Consider the following 15,555-nt stretch of genomic DNA (forward strand, 5'->3'; position numbering starts at 1 on the left):
CACCATGGAGTCACCTCAGCCCAGTGCGCCACCCTCGACCGTATGGAGGACATGTTATGCTCAGTTCTCGAGATTCAGTCAAAACGAGAGGAACTTAGGCAGCGAAGGCTACACTGAAATAGCGACCCATGTGATGATGTATCACAAACCACCATCACTCACTGTCAGTCTGCACGTCTGTGCTTCAAATGATATGAACTATCCCCGGGTCACCCAGAGTATGCCAGAACACCCAGCGGGTCAATGACACAGACAGCCTCTTTTACACCCTGGTCATCAGCAACAAGCGGTTAATGGATTCTGGCTCCATGGCCTGTACAATGAGCGTAATAGCAGCAGACAAGTTCACTGCTGCTGGAGCTCTGACTGGTAAAGTGGAAGAGAACACAAACCTGGTGCTGATTTGTTGTGGGGGGCAACAGGGCTATCCCAAAGTGCATATGTGACGTAACATTTGAGGTTTATGGGTGTGAATTCATGCCCACCATGATTGTCCCTGGTCAAGTAGATGAACTGATTCTTGGTTCTAATGTAATAAGACACGTTATCCACAAATTGAAGGAATCAGAAATGAATTGGCAACTGATCTCCACACCAACAGACTCTCATCCATCATCATCGTTGAGCCCACAAGTGCGTGCTCTGCTTCCAGAACCGTTCTGGTTGGTCGGGTGGTCCGCTCTAGGGTGACTGGTGGATACCACTCAAGATTGTCAACCCCACAGACAAACCTGTGATATTGAGACGGAACGCAAAGGTGGCGGATGTGTATCCCTGCATAGCGGTGGAAGATATGCTCGAGACAGAAGGCCCAAACCCCTTCAATGCAAAGTCAACAAACAGCGGGATGCAGCCAAACCTGTTGCCTCCTCAGGGACACAGGGACCACAGGTCTGGACGACTGAGGGTGATTCAGTCGCTGACACCCTCAAACACCAGGGGCTGGAAAAAAATTACCTTGAAGCCTGTGAGGTCTCTGATGAGTGGAAAGCCAAGATGTGTGAACTTGTTGTGAGATACGAAGACATAATCTCCAGACACTCCCTAGACTATGGTGAGGTGAAAGATTTTGTACACAGAATCCAGCTCGTGGACGAGAAACCCTTCTGCCTTCCATACAGACATTTTCCACCGGCTCAGTATCAGAAACTGTGCATTGCTCTCAATGAGATGGAGGAGAGAGGGACAAATTGTAAATCTGCCAGAGCTATGCTTCACCCCTCATTCTGTGCTACAAGAAGAATGGCAACCTCCGCATCTGCACAGATTTCCATTGGTTGAATGCCAGAACTGTTAAGAATACCTACCCTCTACCCCGCCAGGCTGACTGCCTGGCTGTCCTGGGTGGTAATGCGTTCTTTAGCACCATGGATTTAGCTCTGGGATTCTACAACGTCCCAGTGCACGAGTACGACAAAAAGTACACTGCGTTCACAACATCAGTCGGATTACACAAATAAAACAGGCTACCGCAGGGCCTCTGCAACTCGCCAGCAAACTTCAAAAGAATGATGATGAACATCTTCGCTGACCAAAACTTCCTGACTCACCTCTGCTACCTGGATGATGTCATGGTCATAGCCCCAACTAAGGAGATAGCTTTAAAGAGGCTCGAGATGGTCTTTGGGAGATTGAGAACTCACAACCTCAACCTCTCTCCAAAGAAGTGTCACTTCCTGAGGCAGTCTGTGCTCTTCCTCGGTCACGTAATTGATGAAAAGGGCGCGTCCACAGACCCAGTTGACTCCATCGTCGGTGTCCGAAAAGAAGACTTGATGTGCCCTGAGGGTGTCACTCCGTTACCCAAGAAGATTCAGTCCTTCCTTGGACTCGTCATGTAGTACCAGAGGTTCATCTAGAACTGCTCGTCAATTGCTAGACCGTTGTTTGAGCTCACGTCAGGGTGCAAGGGGAAGAGGAACCACAAGAAGGGGAGCCCTCCTACTAGGAAGCTCACCCCTGCAGACTGGACTGTGGCATGTGACAAAGCTGTGGCAGAGCTGAAAGAAGTGCTGATGGCACAGGTTATGCTGGCACACCCTGACTTCAACTGCCCATTCATCGTGTCGACCGATGTAGCCTCTGATGGCCTTGGTCCTGTCTTGTCGCAGGTGGCGCCTGATGAAGATCGAGCCCGGCCGATTGCTTTTTTCTAGCAAATCACTGGATAAGGCACAGAACGGGTACCCAGTACATCATCTGGAGTTTATGGCCTTTAAATGGGCAGTATGCAACAAGTTCTGCCATTGGTTGAAGGGGCACTGTTTCACCGCATAGACAGACAACGACCCTTTTACACACATACTAACAAAACCCAAGTTAGATGTGTGTGAGCAGCGGTGGGTGGCAAAAACCTCAGCTTACAAGTTTGAAATAAAATACGTGCCAGTCCCAAAGAACACAGTCGCCGATGCGTTGAGTACGGAACCCTTTTCGCGCCAGAGGGTTAGGCTCCCCCTGATTAGAGAGCCCTACTCAGTGAAGTTGAGGGAGTGGGAGAAGCTAGCGAGTTGTGCCATTCAGGACATGTTCCATACCAGTGCAAGCCAGAACACCCAGTTAGTGAGTAGGAGAGAGCTCAGCAGGTCCTCTGATAGCTTTAGTAGTGAGATGAGCGAGGTGCCTTCCACTGAGGTAGCGCTGTGCTGTGGAGCCATGTAGAGTGGGAAAAAGGTGCGAGAACGAGAACTCTCTCTATGGTGAACCATGTTCAGCAACTGGCAGGTTTAGGGCAAGACGCACTGCCGTCATACACAAAACACGAGATGAGAGCCAAGCAGTTGGAGGATCCAGATTTAGCCAAAGCCGTTGTCTTTGTAGAGCGTCGTCATCGTCCAGATGTGAAAGAGCAAACAAGGCAAGGGGAGTCGTCAGACGTCCTAAACAATGGAATAAATTGTTCGTTGAGGACGGAATTCTTTACAGAGTATCCAAAGACACCTTTACCAAGTGCAAGAGATACCAATTTATCGTACTGGCATCTTTGAGGAGTGAGGTTGTGAGAGGCTGCCATGAGGACGGGGCTCAGTTCAGAACAGTCCTGGTTCGTCAGAGGTTCCACTGGGCTACCATGGAGAGAGAGGTGAGGGAACATGTAAAGTCATGTGCTTGCTGTGTCATAGGGAAAACCCCAGAACCTGAGGGACGTGCGCTACTAGAAAGCATCAAAACCACTGCTCCCTTAGAACTTCTGTGCATAGACTTCCGCTCTGCTGAAGACTTGAATAACAAAACCGTGGATGAGTTGGTGATAACTAATCACTTTATGAAGCTCGCTCACGTGTTTCTGTGTCCAGATCAGACCACAATATCCGTTGCCATTACTTCTGTGTCTATGGCTTCCCACAACCTATTCACTCTGACCAGGGAGCGTCATTCGAGCCTGAACTTATTGCCAACCTCCTGCGGATCTCTGGAGTCAAAAGGTCTTGCACGACGGCCTACCACCACATGTGTAATGGCATCACCGAGCGTTTCAACCGCACACTAGGCAACATGATACATGCACTCCCATCACAAACAAAGCAAAGCTGGCCTCAGATGCTCCTCACGCTCACAATGATGTATAACTGTCCTGCCCACAAGACTGATATCTGATATTAGCCCCGACTTGGAGAACATTTCAAACAGCGGATTTCAACCTGAATGTGGCGATGAAACAGAATATTTTCAAGAACCACCAGATGTGACCGGCGATACGCTCGTTGTTGTTACGACGGAATAAGTTTATGACGAGATGAAGTCCGTTGAGGTTGGTGATTTAAAAAATAAAATAAAGTAAATTAAATAATTCCACTTTTATAAAACATGAATATTCTTGTGGTTAAATAAAAGCTTTTAAAAAAAACTAGTTGTGTGTTGTTGATGCTGTCCAACATTCCCTCAAAACACAAGAACAAAGCAGTGATTGGCCCATTCAGCATTATGTTAATTAGCCGTGTGGCTTTGGCTACACCATTTGCATTCTGGGAGCTAGCTGAATAAAGCCAAGTCTTAGCGAATCTTTCAAGGTGATCATCTCAGAATCACAGTTTGCCACACCCTTGTCATTAACAAGTCAACTTGAAAAATATTTGCTTGATTTACACAAGTGACACCTTGTTTGGAAGCTCCGATTCTCCACTTTCAATTGATATGACAAAAAAGTTGAGAGCCGCCAAATTACCCTAAAGTACGCGGTGGGTCACAAATATGTTCTATAGTACTTTAAATTTGACACCTGGCACTTTTATATTTCAAAGTTTTAAACTTCCGGGGTAACACGGTGAATGGGTAAAGTCACTGAGACTTCCGGTTCCGGTTCCTGGTATCCATGTGCACCAGAGGGCCGATTTTGATTTGGATCAAAGCTGGAGTCCGTATGCCAAAGTTTTGTTGTTTTTTTATTGCCAGGTACTGGTGCAATTAAAGGCTGTTGCCAGACCCGAATCGCATCTTGCCTTCTGCCTTCCATACAAAATCAGAGGATTACATCAGCAGTTCAGTTGGATGCGGAAATTTGACACCACAGCCACTCACAGCCTTTCAAATCCGAATCCGACTCTCCATAGAGATAAATGCATCTCCGGTTTGCTGTCGTTGTGATTTGGATTCAATGTCAATTTGGTTTGAACTCCTTTTTTGGAGAGTGAGTGAGTAAATGTTCCCATTACGCACAGTGTTTTGTTCCATAAGGAAATAGACAGCACAACCCATAATCTGATTACATTCAACTAATTGTCATTGCACAGAGTACAAGAACTGAGGCAACAAAATGCATTTCTCTGCATTTTACTCGTCCTAGTGACTGACGTATCTCGGAGCAGTGGGCTGCTCTGTAGCGACGCCCGGGGAGCAGTTAGGGGGTTAACTGTCTTGCTCAAGGACACTTCAGCATGCTACCAGGAGGAGCTGGGGATCAAACAAGCAATATTCCGATTACTAGACCCCGAACAAACTTTTCCATGATACTCATTGCGGTTTTGGAGCCACACACACGCAAAATATTTATTAAAATGCCGCCCCAAAAAAAGGTCCAGCTCGACCCGGATGGATGTGCTATAATTCACGTTCTGTAATGTCCCACACAATCTTTAGCCATATTTACCACCATGAGTTCTCAATCTTTGTATTTTTCATTGTAACGTGTTAGTATTCGTGTTATTTAAGTGTGTTTGATTTTGCAATTTCGCGATCAGGTCAAATTACGTGACGGAAATACGTACAGGGCCCAAAGCAGCGGAACCCGTCACAATTTCAGCGGCGCAGATCACGTGTCCTTTCATCGTTGCAAAAAGTTCTGTGAAATTATTTTCTCCGTTAAGAGTAGCACAAAAATCATTAATATCACTATTTGCTTTAGAGTCCTCCATTATTACTCCAAATGTAATACATCTTTGTAATACACATTTGGAGTGATAACGGAGCTGGTGGTCTAGTGATCTAAAGGTTGCTGGTTCGATCCCAGGCTCCTCCTGCTAGCAGGCTGTAGTGTCCTTGAGCAAGACACTTAACCCCTAATTGCTCCTGATGGCTGCGTCCGTCGGTGTTTGAACAATTGTAAGTCGCTTTGGATAAAAGCGTCTGATCAATGACTAAATGTAATGGAGGACAAGGAGGTCAAATTTTTGGTACTTTGGTATTTGTACTTGTGAATGCTGAGTTATGTACTGTATGCCTGTCGTGTGTGTGTGTCACATGATGACTGCTTTTACTGTTGTAGATTTGAAAATATTGCGTAAAAAAAATAAAAATAAAACAAAAATGAAAAAACAACAAAAACCTGCGTCTTACGCACGGGCCGGAAGTAGCTCCCGTGACGTCTGGACGCGCGACCACGAATCGGCCTGCTCGCGGAGAAGCGCAACGAGGCGACGTCATCAAGAGGCGCCGAGGTGTACGACGTAAACGCGACACGAGCGGAGCGCGGCGTCCACGTTAATGGTCGCGGGCGGGTGATGGTGCCCGGATCTATTTTGGTTGGTTTATTTGGGAGGGCGGGGGAGAAGAAGCCGATTTTAGCTCCAAGCTCAGGCGGCTGAAGCTGGAGTTTTGGAGTTCGAGGTCGTTCGACGAAAGAATGCGACGACAGCTCGTCCGGGTTTCCTTCCTCGTATCGTCACACGTCCGCGAACCGAGGAGCCCGACGCCCGCCCGCTCGCAATGGCGCTTTCTCTGGTGGACCTCTGCTCGAGGAAGGTGGTGAGCGACCACGGCTGGTCGGCCCGGTGGCTGCGCTGTGTCCCCGGGGAGCTGTACGGCTCCCTGCTGCGGGCCGCCTTCGCCGGCTGCAGGCCGCTGGCCGTGGGGGAGCTGGTGCAGCGGTGGCCCCAGCGCAGCCTCCGGGTGGGAGAACCGGGACAGAGCCCGCCAAACAGGCTCTGCGTTCAGGCGCTGCTGCTGGCCGTGGTCCGAGGACTGTCCGACGAAAGGTGAGTTTTATTTTTAGATTTTAAAGAGAAAGATTGACAGAAATAAAATAGCAATACAACAAATTGTCAATAGAATTGACTAAAATTCTACTGAAATATAACACGTTTTATTTATATTTATGTGTGTGTGTGTGTGTGTGTGTGTGTATAAATAAATAAAGGTGTTTTATATTTCAGTAGATTTTTAGTTATTATTATTATTAGGGTTTATTTTATATTAGCGAAACATGTATACCCTCTAAATTATTTATAAAAAAAATTATATTGACATTTTGTTCTTGTTTCCTTTGTAAATTTTAGGCTTATTTCAAATGTTGTGCTATGTTGCCCGTTTTTTGATCCATCTAAACCTACAATTTAATATCAAAAAGGCAATATATACAATAAACCAGAATAAAATATAAACAATTTGCAATAGAAGAACAATCTTTATTTGTCACAGAGCACAACACACACACACACACACACACACGCTCATGCTTTGGATGGTGGCCGCTGAAATGGTTCCTCTGCATTTGACCAATCCTGGCCTGTCCTTCCTCTGGGGGCACAGCCAGGAGCAGTGGGCAGCTTTCCTGGATGTGCCCGGGGACCAGGTGATGAGTGTCCATCGCTGGTCAGACGATGATGTGTGCATGTTTTTGAGGGGGGTCCGTACTGACGTGAGGTGGAGGAAACCCCATGTGAGCACGGGGAGAACATGCAAACTCCACACAGAAAGGCTCCTATTTGGGAGATAACCCGCCCGGAGTACGGTGCCAACAGCGCCCCAGGCGGGAATCGAACCCAGGACCTTCTTGCTGTGAAGCATACACAATAGATCTCAAAGTTAATAAATTAACATAAAATATTGGCAATATGCAATAAACCCAAAAAGTAAAAAATGTTTTGCTGATTTTGTCTTATGACATTATTGTGTAGCACAATATAACAATATAACAATGTCTTTATTTCCTTAATACAATAGAACTGAAATATGATGCATGATAGTATCAACCCAGCTCTGCCCCTGTTCTCCCAGGTGTGCCCTGCAGCTTCTGGATCTCTGTGGGCTGCAGCGCGACGAGGGAAGCGTGGGCGACCCCATGGGCGGCTGGTCACTCACCGTCGCTCTCTGCACCATGGTGGTCCAGGCTCAAACCGGGGCTCAGCGGGTTCAGCGGCGAGAGGTGGAGCGGGAGCGAAAGAGATTCCTGGCTATGGAGCGAGAGAAGGATGTGGTGAAGAGAGAGAGGGCACCACATGGGACGGCGACGGCGGGAGACGTGCGGGACGGCGGTGAGGCCGAGGCGGGAGAGAGGAGCGAGCTTGCGGCACGGGAGCAAGAGGTGGAGGCAGAGCGCCTGAAGGGTGTGAGGAGAAGAATGGAGGAAGAGAGGAGGAGAGATGGCGGCACAGCAGGGGGAGGAGGAAGGAGCAGCCCGCAGAGGGATGCGTCGGACGGGGCGAGGACGCTGGTGATAGCCGACCTCTTTGTCAACGCCCGCTCCTGGGAGCGTGTCCAGGGCGCCCTGGCCGCCACGGGGCCGCTCAAGCTGCAGTGCAGGTACCTGCGCGTGGAGGAGCTGTCGGTGTCCAGCATCAGGAAGCTGCTGGAGCTGCTGCCGCCTTGCCGCCTCCTGGGCATCGACATCCGCTACAGCAGCCTGGGCGTGGAGGGCCTCGCCGCGCTGCTTCCTCAGCTCGCCGCCTTCCCGGCCCTGAGCTCCCTACGGCTGCACTACTGCAACCTGGACATCCGCAGGGACCAGGAGGGCCAGCAGGAGGCGCTGAGTGCCATGTCACTGGGCCTGGCGCAGTTGGTGCACCTGCGACGCCTCAGCCTCACCGCGCTGCGCTTACCAGGACAACTTCGCATGCTGCTCAGGTGATGGCATGGCAATTTAGACTAACAAACAATGTTTTTCAGCAGTGCGTTGGGAAAATTTTCCCCTTTGTTTGGGATGAAATGTATGGCCCGGCACTAACTTGTGGAATTCTGTCAAAATAGTTGCGGAATTTGAAATATTTTGTAATTCAGTGATAATGGCCGTGCATAATTAGAACCCATATTTAAATATTAAAAGAGTAATATCAAGGTAATCTTTTTATAAGTTTAGTCCCTGTTTTATACCCAGCCCTCACGTACTGTAGTACAGGAGTAGATATCATTCCAGCAGCAGTCCAGTCTTCTCTCTAAACTGGATGTTCCATCTCTCCATCGGGAATTCAATGCAAGTAACGAGGGACAAATCCACAATCTGCATCCAGCCTCTGCAGAACAATTTTTTTTGATGTGTAGTAAATCGACATGGAATATTGCGTCACATTCCAGAAATCCTGATGTTGTGTCTTTGACCTTGCAGTTCCCTGTCCCAGCCTCTGGAGGCGCTGGAGCTGCTGTACCTGAGCCTGAGCCCGGCGGACCTGGCCTTCCTGTCATGCAGCCGCCACGCCACCACACTACAGCTGTTGGACCTGAGCGAGAGCCCGCTGGAGAGCGCGCTGCCCTCTGTGCGGCGGCTGCTCTCGCAGGCCTCTGGCACGCTGCGCCACCTCACGCTGAGCGGCTGCGGCCTGACGGACGTCCTGCTGGGGGCGCTGCTGCCCTCACTGGGCTGCTGCGGATCCCTGCGGACGCTGGGCCTGGCGCTCAACCCGCTCTCGGCAGCGGGCCTCCTGGAGCTGGTGCGGATGGCGGCGCGCATGGCTTCCCTACGCCGGCTGCAGTACCCGTACCCGCTGGAGGACTACCAGCCCGGCCTGCCCGAGCTCCCCTCCAGTGCCCAGCTCCTGGACTGGCCCCTGGAGGAGTCCGTGGGCGGCCGGGCCACCGCCCACCAGCTGGACCGCGTGCTCCGGGAGAGCGGGCGCTCGGACCTCCTCCTCACCTGCGACCTGCTCCACTACGATAATGACTCGGTGTGTTAGAGCCCGTTTCAGGAGACTGTAGAAAAACGAGATACCTCTTTCGAAGAATCTTTTTTTCATCGTTCCAAGATTCTCTGGGAAAACTCTTTGGCGTTGACTGGAATAAACTCTAGCTCTCCGTCAGTCACGCCTGAAGCTTGTTTAATATGTATCCGTGCTTTTTAAAAAAAATGTTTATAATCCAGAAGTGCTTTATACCAGAGGTGTCGAGGGAAAACAACAAAACCTCTCCAGTGGTTCATATTCCGTATAGTTTACATACGTAGCTGGAAGAGAAGCTAACAAATCGATCTGTTTTTATTTTTACTGTTTGACTTTTCGTGAACACAAGCACGGCAAGAAGAACTGTTTGGTGTCTGGTAAGAGTTTCATGAGTGCACAAGTCAACAACTTCATAAAATTCCCGCTTTATGCTTTATCACAGTGGTAACGAGCGAACATGAATTTATAGCGTTATTGAGTTTGTTGTAAAAAAAAAAAAAAAAAAAAAAGTGGGGGGGTGGCTTATTTATCAAAGTAGGCTTTTTAAAATGTTTTCTGTGAGAAAATCTGATTTTTATTTTTACCTAATACAAGGACTTTTAATGATCACCATAATGTGGCAGGGTGAACATCTGTTGGAAATGTAGCACAAAACAAACCAGATGTCCCTCCAGCAGTTGTAGTGGGTTCAGTGGTTTAGGGAGGGGGCCAGAGATAAGAGCTCGGTATCCTGGGAGAACTTCATCTAAAATATGAACGATAAGAATGATGGGAAGGTTTGTGATGTAGAACCATCCCTCACCCCTTGCTCAGTAGTTTTGGTCCATAAAACCCCATTGACATTATAACCTCAAGTCTAGAAACTAGTTTCTAATAGTTCCTGTCACATGTTCCTACATATGTCACATCGAGACTACCAAAATAAGAAAACAAGTGACTTTGATGTACACATTTTGTTTATTTTTATCTTAAGTGTCATATTTTTAAACGGAGGAATTTTTAAATGCGGGGGCCATAAACTCAATGAGTCTCGGAAGAAGTAGATTCCTGTGCCATCATTTGTGTTTTGGTGGAATGCCAAATGCCTTGAATACAATCTAGTCATTCATATTCATTAAAAAATAAATAAAACAGAGTTGCTTTTTTTTTTTTTTTATTACATTTGTTTTAAATTTATTAAATTTAGCCCAGATGGCGATTCAAGTTCATACAGTTAAAAAGTCCTGTTGTGTTTCACCGCCTACGCCGGACAAACTCGCACATCAGCCATTAGCGGTTGTCTAATGAGCTTCGACTTCCAGCTAAGTCGATTTTGTAAGGCTCTTATTTATCCCATTATTTTCCGTTTCGAAATTGGAGGCTGTCGGCTCAGGCGGCCGAGACCCAGTTATTTTTATTTTTTTTAAATCCCATAAAAATGTGAAGTTTTATCTCTTGAGTTGCAGCCGTCGGAAGGAGAGAGAAAGCCTCGGGTACATTATATACACACACACACACACACACACGTTTACAGTATACAGTATACGTACTAATAACGTGAGGTCGGATTCAATTTACTGGATTACATCATATTATATCGGATTCAATTAATCAGATTACACCAGATTAGATCTGGCGAGATAAATAGGGTTGGAGATGACTAGAACATAGCATTGTACGAGGACGAGTGTTAATATTAATCAATAACATTCATTTATCCACCGGCTCGAGCTGGGAGCAGTCATTCCCGCCAAACTTTGAGGATCGGGATCCGAAAACACGAGGAGCTGTGACTCACTGGAACGTTAGTTAGTTCATACAGGACTCTCACGTGGTGTAAGACAGGGGTTCTCAATACAGGGTGTGGGGGCCCACAGGGGTCGTACGTCTTTATTTACAAGACACAAGTTACAAAACATCTGCAACCATATGTTCTAATTTGGTACCCACCATAAAAACCTTGCTCTAGCTGCCATGAAAATAGAACCAATTTAGATAAAAGCATTTTTTTTTTTAACTTGGGTGTGGATTAGCAACGAATAAAGTTTGATTTAGAGGGTCTCAAAAAAGCTAAAAATAAATAAATAAAAAAGGTTGGGAGGGCAAGATTGAATAATAGTTTAAACTCCACCATGATATCATCTGTGAGACATTAGCGCCATTAGAGAATGTGTAACAATGACTTTTGATCCTAGTGTGAATGGTATCTCTGCAACTAGAGTATAGACAGGTAAGGAAGTAGATTGGGGGTCCCAGAGACAGAAGAAGGGGGTCTAATGCCTATGAAATTCATGATTCAATAGGTTTATTTGTCACATACATATACATACGTTCATACATATATGCAGTAAAACTTCTTTGCAACGCACCCGGAGGTTACACACAATAGTTACTAAACCCAATATAACAGCCAACCTAATTCCTACCTAGCAACTAATTGAAACTAACTGATTCCTAAAACGTAATGCAGTTAGTGAATAGAATAGAATAGAATAAAATAAAATAAAAATAAAACAAGACTCAAAAAGATAATACCAAGTGGGGTTACAAAATAGAAGGGTCAGAGTTATGTATATGGGATAGGCGATGTGACATAAAGAAGGCTGGTGTAAAACATTGCCGTAGATCGTAATTGTGTTGTACACCAAATAAGGGAGAAAGAGAGAGATGAGTCCACAAGACATGCAGTGAATTGGTGGAGTGTGTAGGTGAGCGGCAGAGCAGCGCGTTTGGTACGTGTGCGTTTTATCACCACTTTTATCGACCACTGTGTGTACTCGTCTTCTCGTAAGGTTTTTGATGATTCGTCTGTCACGATCCGAGAGCACACACGTGTGATCTTCTCCAGTCGGAGATCTGGCGATGAACGCGTCGTTTGGTAGACAAATGACATTTGGTTGAGTGATGCGAGACCCGCAAAACGATTTTGTCCGTTGTGAGCAGATCTTTTAAGTGACCCGGGAGTCGTGAGGCACTCCCCGAACAACCAAACGAACCAGGAGTCGGAAAATGTTTAAAAAAATATGTTTTTGTTTACCGAGTCACTCGCAAAGAGCAGAATCTCCCGTAAGAGCCAAACTTTTTCATCACTAATTACATCGAGGCGTACGGGCGCGGAACAGTTTGCGCTGTTGCGTCGTCTCAAATCGTCCACTCCACGCACGACCCTGTGACCCGACCCTGCCGAGCCTCCCACACACTCCACGCTCGGTGGTGAGAGTGAAACAAATACGGGCAGTTATTTTGAAGACGTACAAATGCACTAGAACTTGAGAACCCAGAGGCATAAGTGAGACTGCACTTATGGGCTGTGCAAAACGTTCCAAATTGAATCCACTTGAAACAGCATACCTTACAGCCTCATCATTTTTGGACTATTACGGCTGCGCTTTTACTGCGCAGGATTTAAATGTTTTGTCTTAGGAATAGTAGGGAAACGTCGTTTCCATCACATCATTGAATATCATTGAAGAATGTGTTTGGAAAGACAAAAGGTCCGTTTTTTTAGCTGATAATGACTTAACACATTACAAATGTGAAAAATATAAATAACAACGTGTTTAAACGGCCCTTTAAACACATTACAAATGTGTTTAAAGGGCCGTTCCAAAGTCTATTATAATTTTAACACGGTTATCAGAATCAGAAACAGAATCAGAAATACTTTAATAATCCCAGGGGGAAATTACTTTATACTGATTATACAGTATAAAGAAGCATAAAGATGGAAGAAAAGGCAATATAACCATATTCCACATGGCATGCAAAATGTGCCATATTTGCAGAATGAACCAGCTGTGGGTCTTGTCTGACCTCAACACCATCGTTGAAACTACCCTCTCTCCTGATTTGCAAGTCGTTGATTGAAACTCCTGAGTGTTAATGAACGTGCACACGTGTGAACGAAAGCGACGATGAGAGTGCTGCTCCCCCTAGAGGCTGTTATGTGTCGCTCTTCATGTTGTCGGTGTTGGTGCAACGTGTGGATAAATGTGCTTGTTACGCATGAGTTTTTATTTTTTTCCCATTTTCCCCATCTGAAAACATAAAAAAAATTCTCAGTCAGTGAAGGTTGAATAGCTGGTCTGCCTATGCACATGACTACGTCTCAAATGGACAGATATTCTTTCCCGTGGTTCCTAGATATTGCTATCGTGCTGTATGGATCTTGGAATCGATGGCTCCGTGGATCCAAATTGTGAATGTTTAGGTTTGACAGAAGTGAAAATGTGAAACAAAACATTCCAAATAGCAACGCAATCAGTTATTGGCCAAAGCAAAACGTAGTCATTTGAGAAAGATCCCTGCTTCCCTCACCAATGACTAAAAGCCCAAATCTAGACCAAAAAAAAGTGGTTCTCGCTTCCCCCCTGAGCCCTTATTTTACGAATGATTCAATTTTATTGAGCCGCCTGCACACGGAGGTAATGTCATTTGACAGCTCCAAGTGGGCCGCACCACCTCTGCTCTCTTACTGTGTCAAAACCACTTGAATTTAATGGGAGCTCCTTCCTGCGGGGCTCACTCGAGTGCGCGTCGCAGACAGAAAGTGACTAAAACCAGGCTTTCCGGTCAGTCAGGCCTCCTTGACCGTTCTATTTTGGCCTCACATGAAACGGTCCGATTGACCCTGCGGTCCTGTTATTGCGAGAAGGCTCATCATGCATTAAATACCTCTGTGGCTTTTCTCGTGGACAACAGTAGGGACGGTGGCGTTGTGCCATTTAGCAACCTCACACATGTGGGCACAAAGCTGTTTAGGAAGCTCTTGGTATGAAAGGGTAGAGAGCTCGGCCTACACGAGTCTCGAAGCGATGACTTCAGAAGGTCATTCCTCACCTGGGGAGCTTGAGATCCCAGGGGCAGTAGCGAGGCGTTGGGCGATTTGAGCCGTAGGTTTCCCAATTGTCAAATAGCGGTTCAAAAACCCAAAAGGTGACCGCTGCCCGCTAATGCGTCATTAAAATAAGGGGAGGACCAAAAAGGTCGGGAACTCCTGATTTAAGGTATGGGAACAAAGAAGCTCCTTGATCCTAATCTCCGGGGATATTTTACTACCCTGCGATATCATCCTCTATCATTCCTCCTGATGTTGAGGCAGTCACACTAAGCTGTTTGACTGGAGGTCAACACTGACTCAATGAAGCCAAGTGTAAAGTCCTTTAATGACTGGACTGATTCAAATTCAGTCTCCTCACTTAAGGAAGGGAAACAGCCTTGACTGAGGTTTGGAATGACGGAATGATGAGTCACTTTGGCGTCCGAGGCCTTCGTCTTTTGTTTGCCCTGCATCCAGATCTTCAAAATTGCAAAGGACATCATTGATTCAACTGTTTTCATCAAGGGGATCGGATCCTTTCCACGGAGTTGGAGGTGTCGACAATCCCACCGTCCTCCAAATACTTAATGAAGGTCGTGTTAGGGCGACTATTACAACAATTATGTGTGGAGTGCAAATGACATGGGTATGAGACCGGAGCCCTGTGCTACACCAGTGGATATAGATTCAAAGAACAATGTGGGGGTTGAGCTCTGTATCCATGTGTTTTTTCGAGCTTCAGGGTTGGATTGTGTTAAATCCACTGAAATAAATGATCTAAATGCTAATATGACAGAGGGCTACAGTCACCATCATCACTTACAGAGTCGAAAATGGCGAGGCTTCCCCCGAGCATTAGCTGTACGGCGGAGAAAAGGTCCATCTTCAAACTTCAGCGTTGACATGATCATTACGTTCCAGCCGTGAAACGCTGGTTAAAGTCAATATGATGGACCTGATAGCATTTCCTTCTCATTAAAAAAGAATAAAGTTAAAAGTCACCATTCCCTTCTTTCGCGTTTCGGGTTTTTGGGGTCAAATGGCGTAAGACTTGTGTTATGCCAAGGAACAACTAACTAATAATTGATCTTCTTTCTAAACCATGTTCTCAAAAGATGCTCCATATCTTGGCTTCTACCAAGATTTCGGAGTTGTGTGATTTTTCTAAATATCATGGCTCCTTCTTTACCCGCTCTGTGCTGAAACAGTGATATTTGACAGACAAGGCTGGTAGGTAGTGGGAAGTACGGCAGATTTGCATATTTCCTCTTCTTTGGATATTCAAATCCTTGTGTTTTTACTTGATTTTATTGTTTTTCTGCTTTTATTATTCAACTTTAAATGTATTTATATTCATAGTACACAGCATTATTTAAACTGTTATAATAGAGGAGGTTTTGGAACTGTTTCGATCTAAATTATTGACCCAAAAGTGAAATTAAGTACAATATTTAC

General features: G+C 46.2%; 1 protein-coding gene across 1 annotated transcript; it reads left to right on the plus strand.

Moving 5' to 3' along the window:
• Nucleotides 1–5,929: 5,929 nt before the first annotated feature.
• LOC307236182 (leucine-rich repeat-containing protein 14) lies at nt 5,930–10,397 on the plus strand. Its single transcript, XM_080008505.1, has 3 exons — nt 5,930–6,410; nt 7,432–8,277; nt 8,756–10,397. The coding sequence occupies exons 1-3, from the start codon at nt 6,142–6,144 to the stop codon at nt 9,318–9,320; spliced, it is 1,680 nt and encodes a 559-aa protein (XP_079864631.1). The 5' UTR covers nt 5,930–6,141; the 3' UTR covers nt 9,321–10,397.
• Nucleotides 10,398–15,555: the final 5,158 nt, after the last annotated feature.

This window comes from Zeus faber (assembly GCF_960531495.2).
Source record: "Zeus faber genome assembly, chromosome: 10".
In the NCBI taxonomy this organism is placed as follows: Eukaryota; Metazoa; Chordata; class Actinopteri; order Zeiformes; family Zeidae; genus Zeus; species Zeus faber.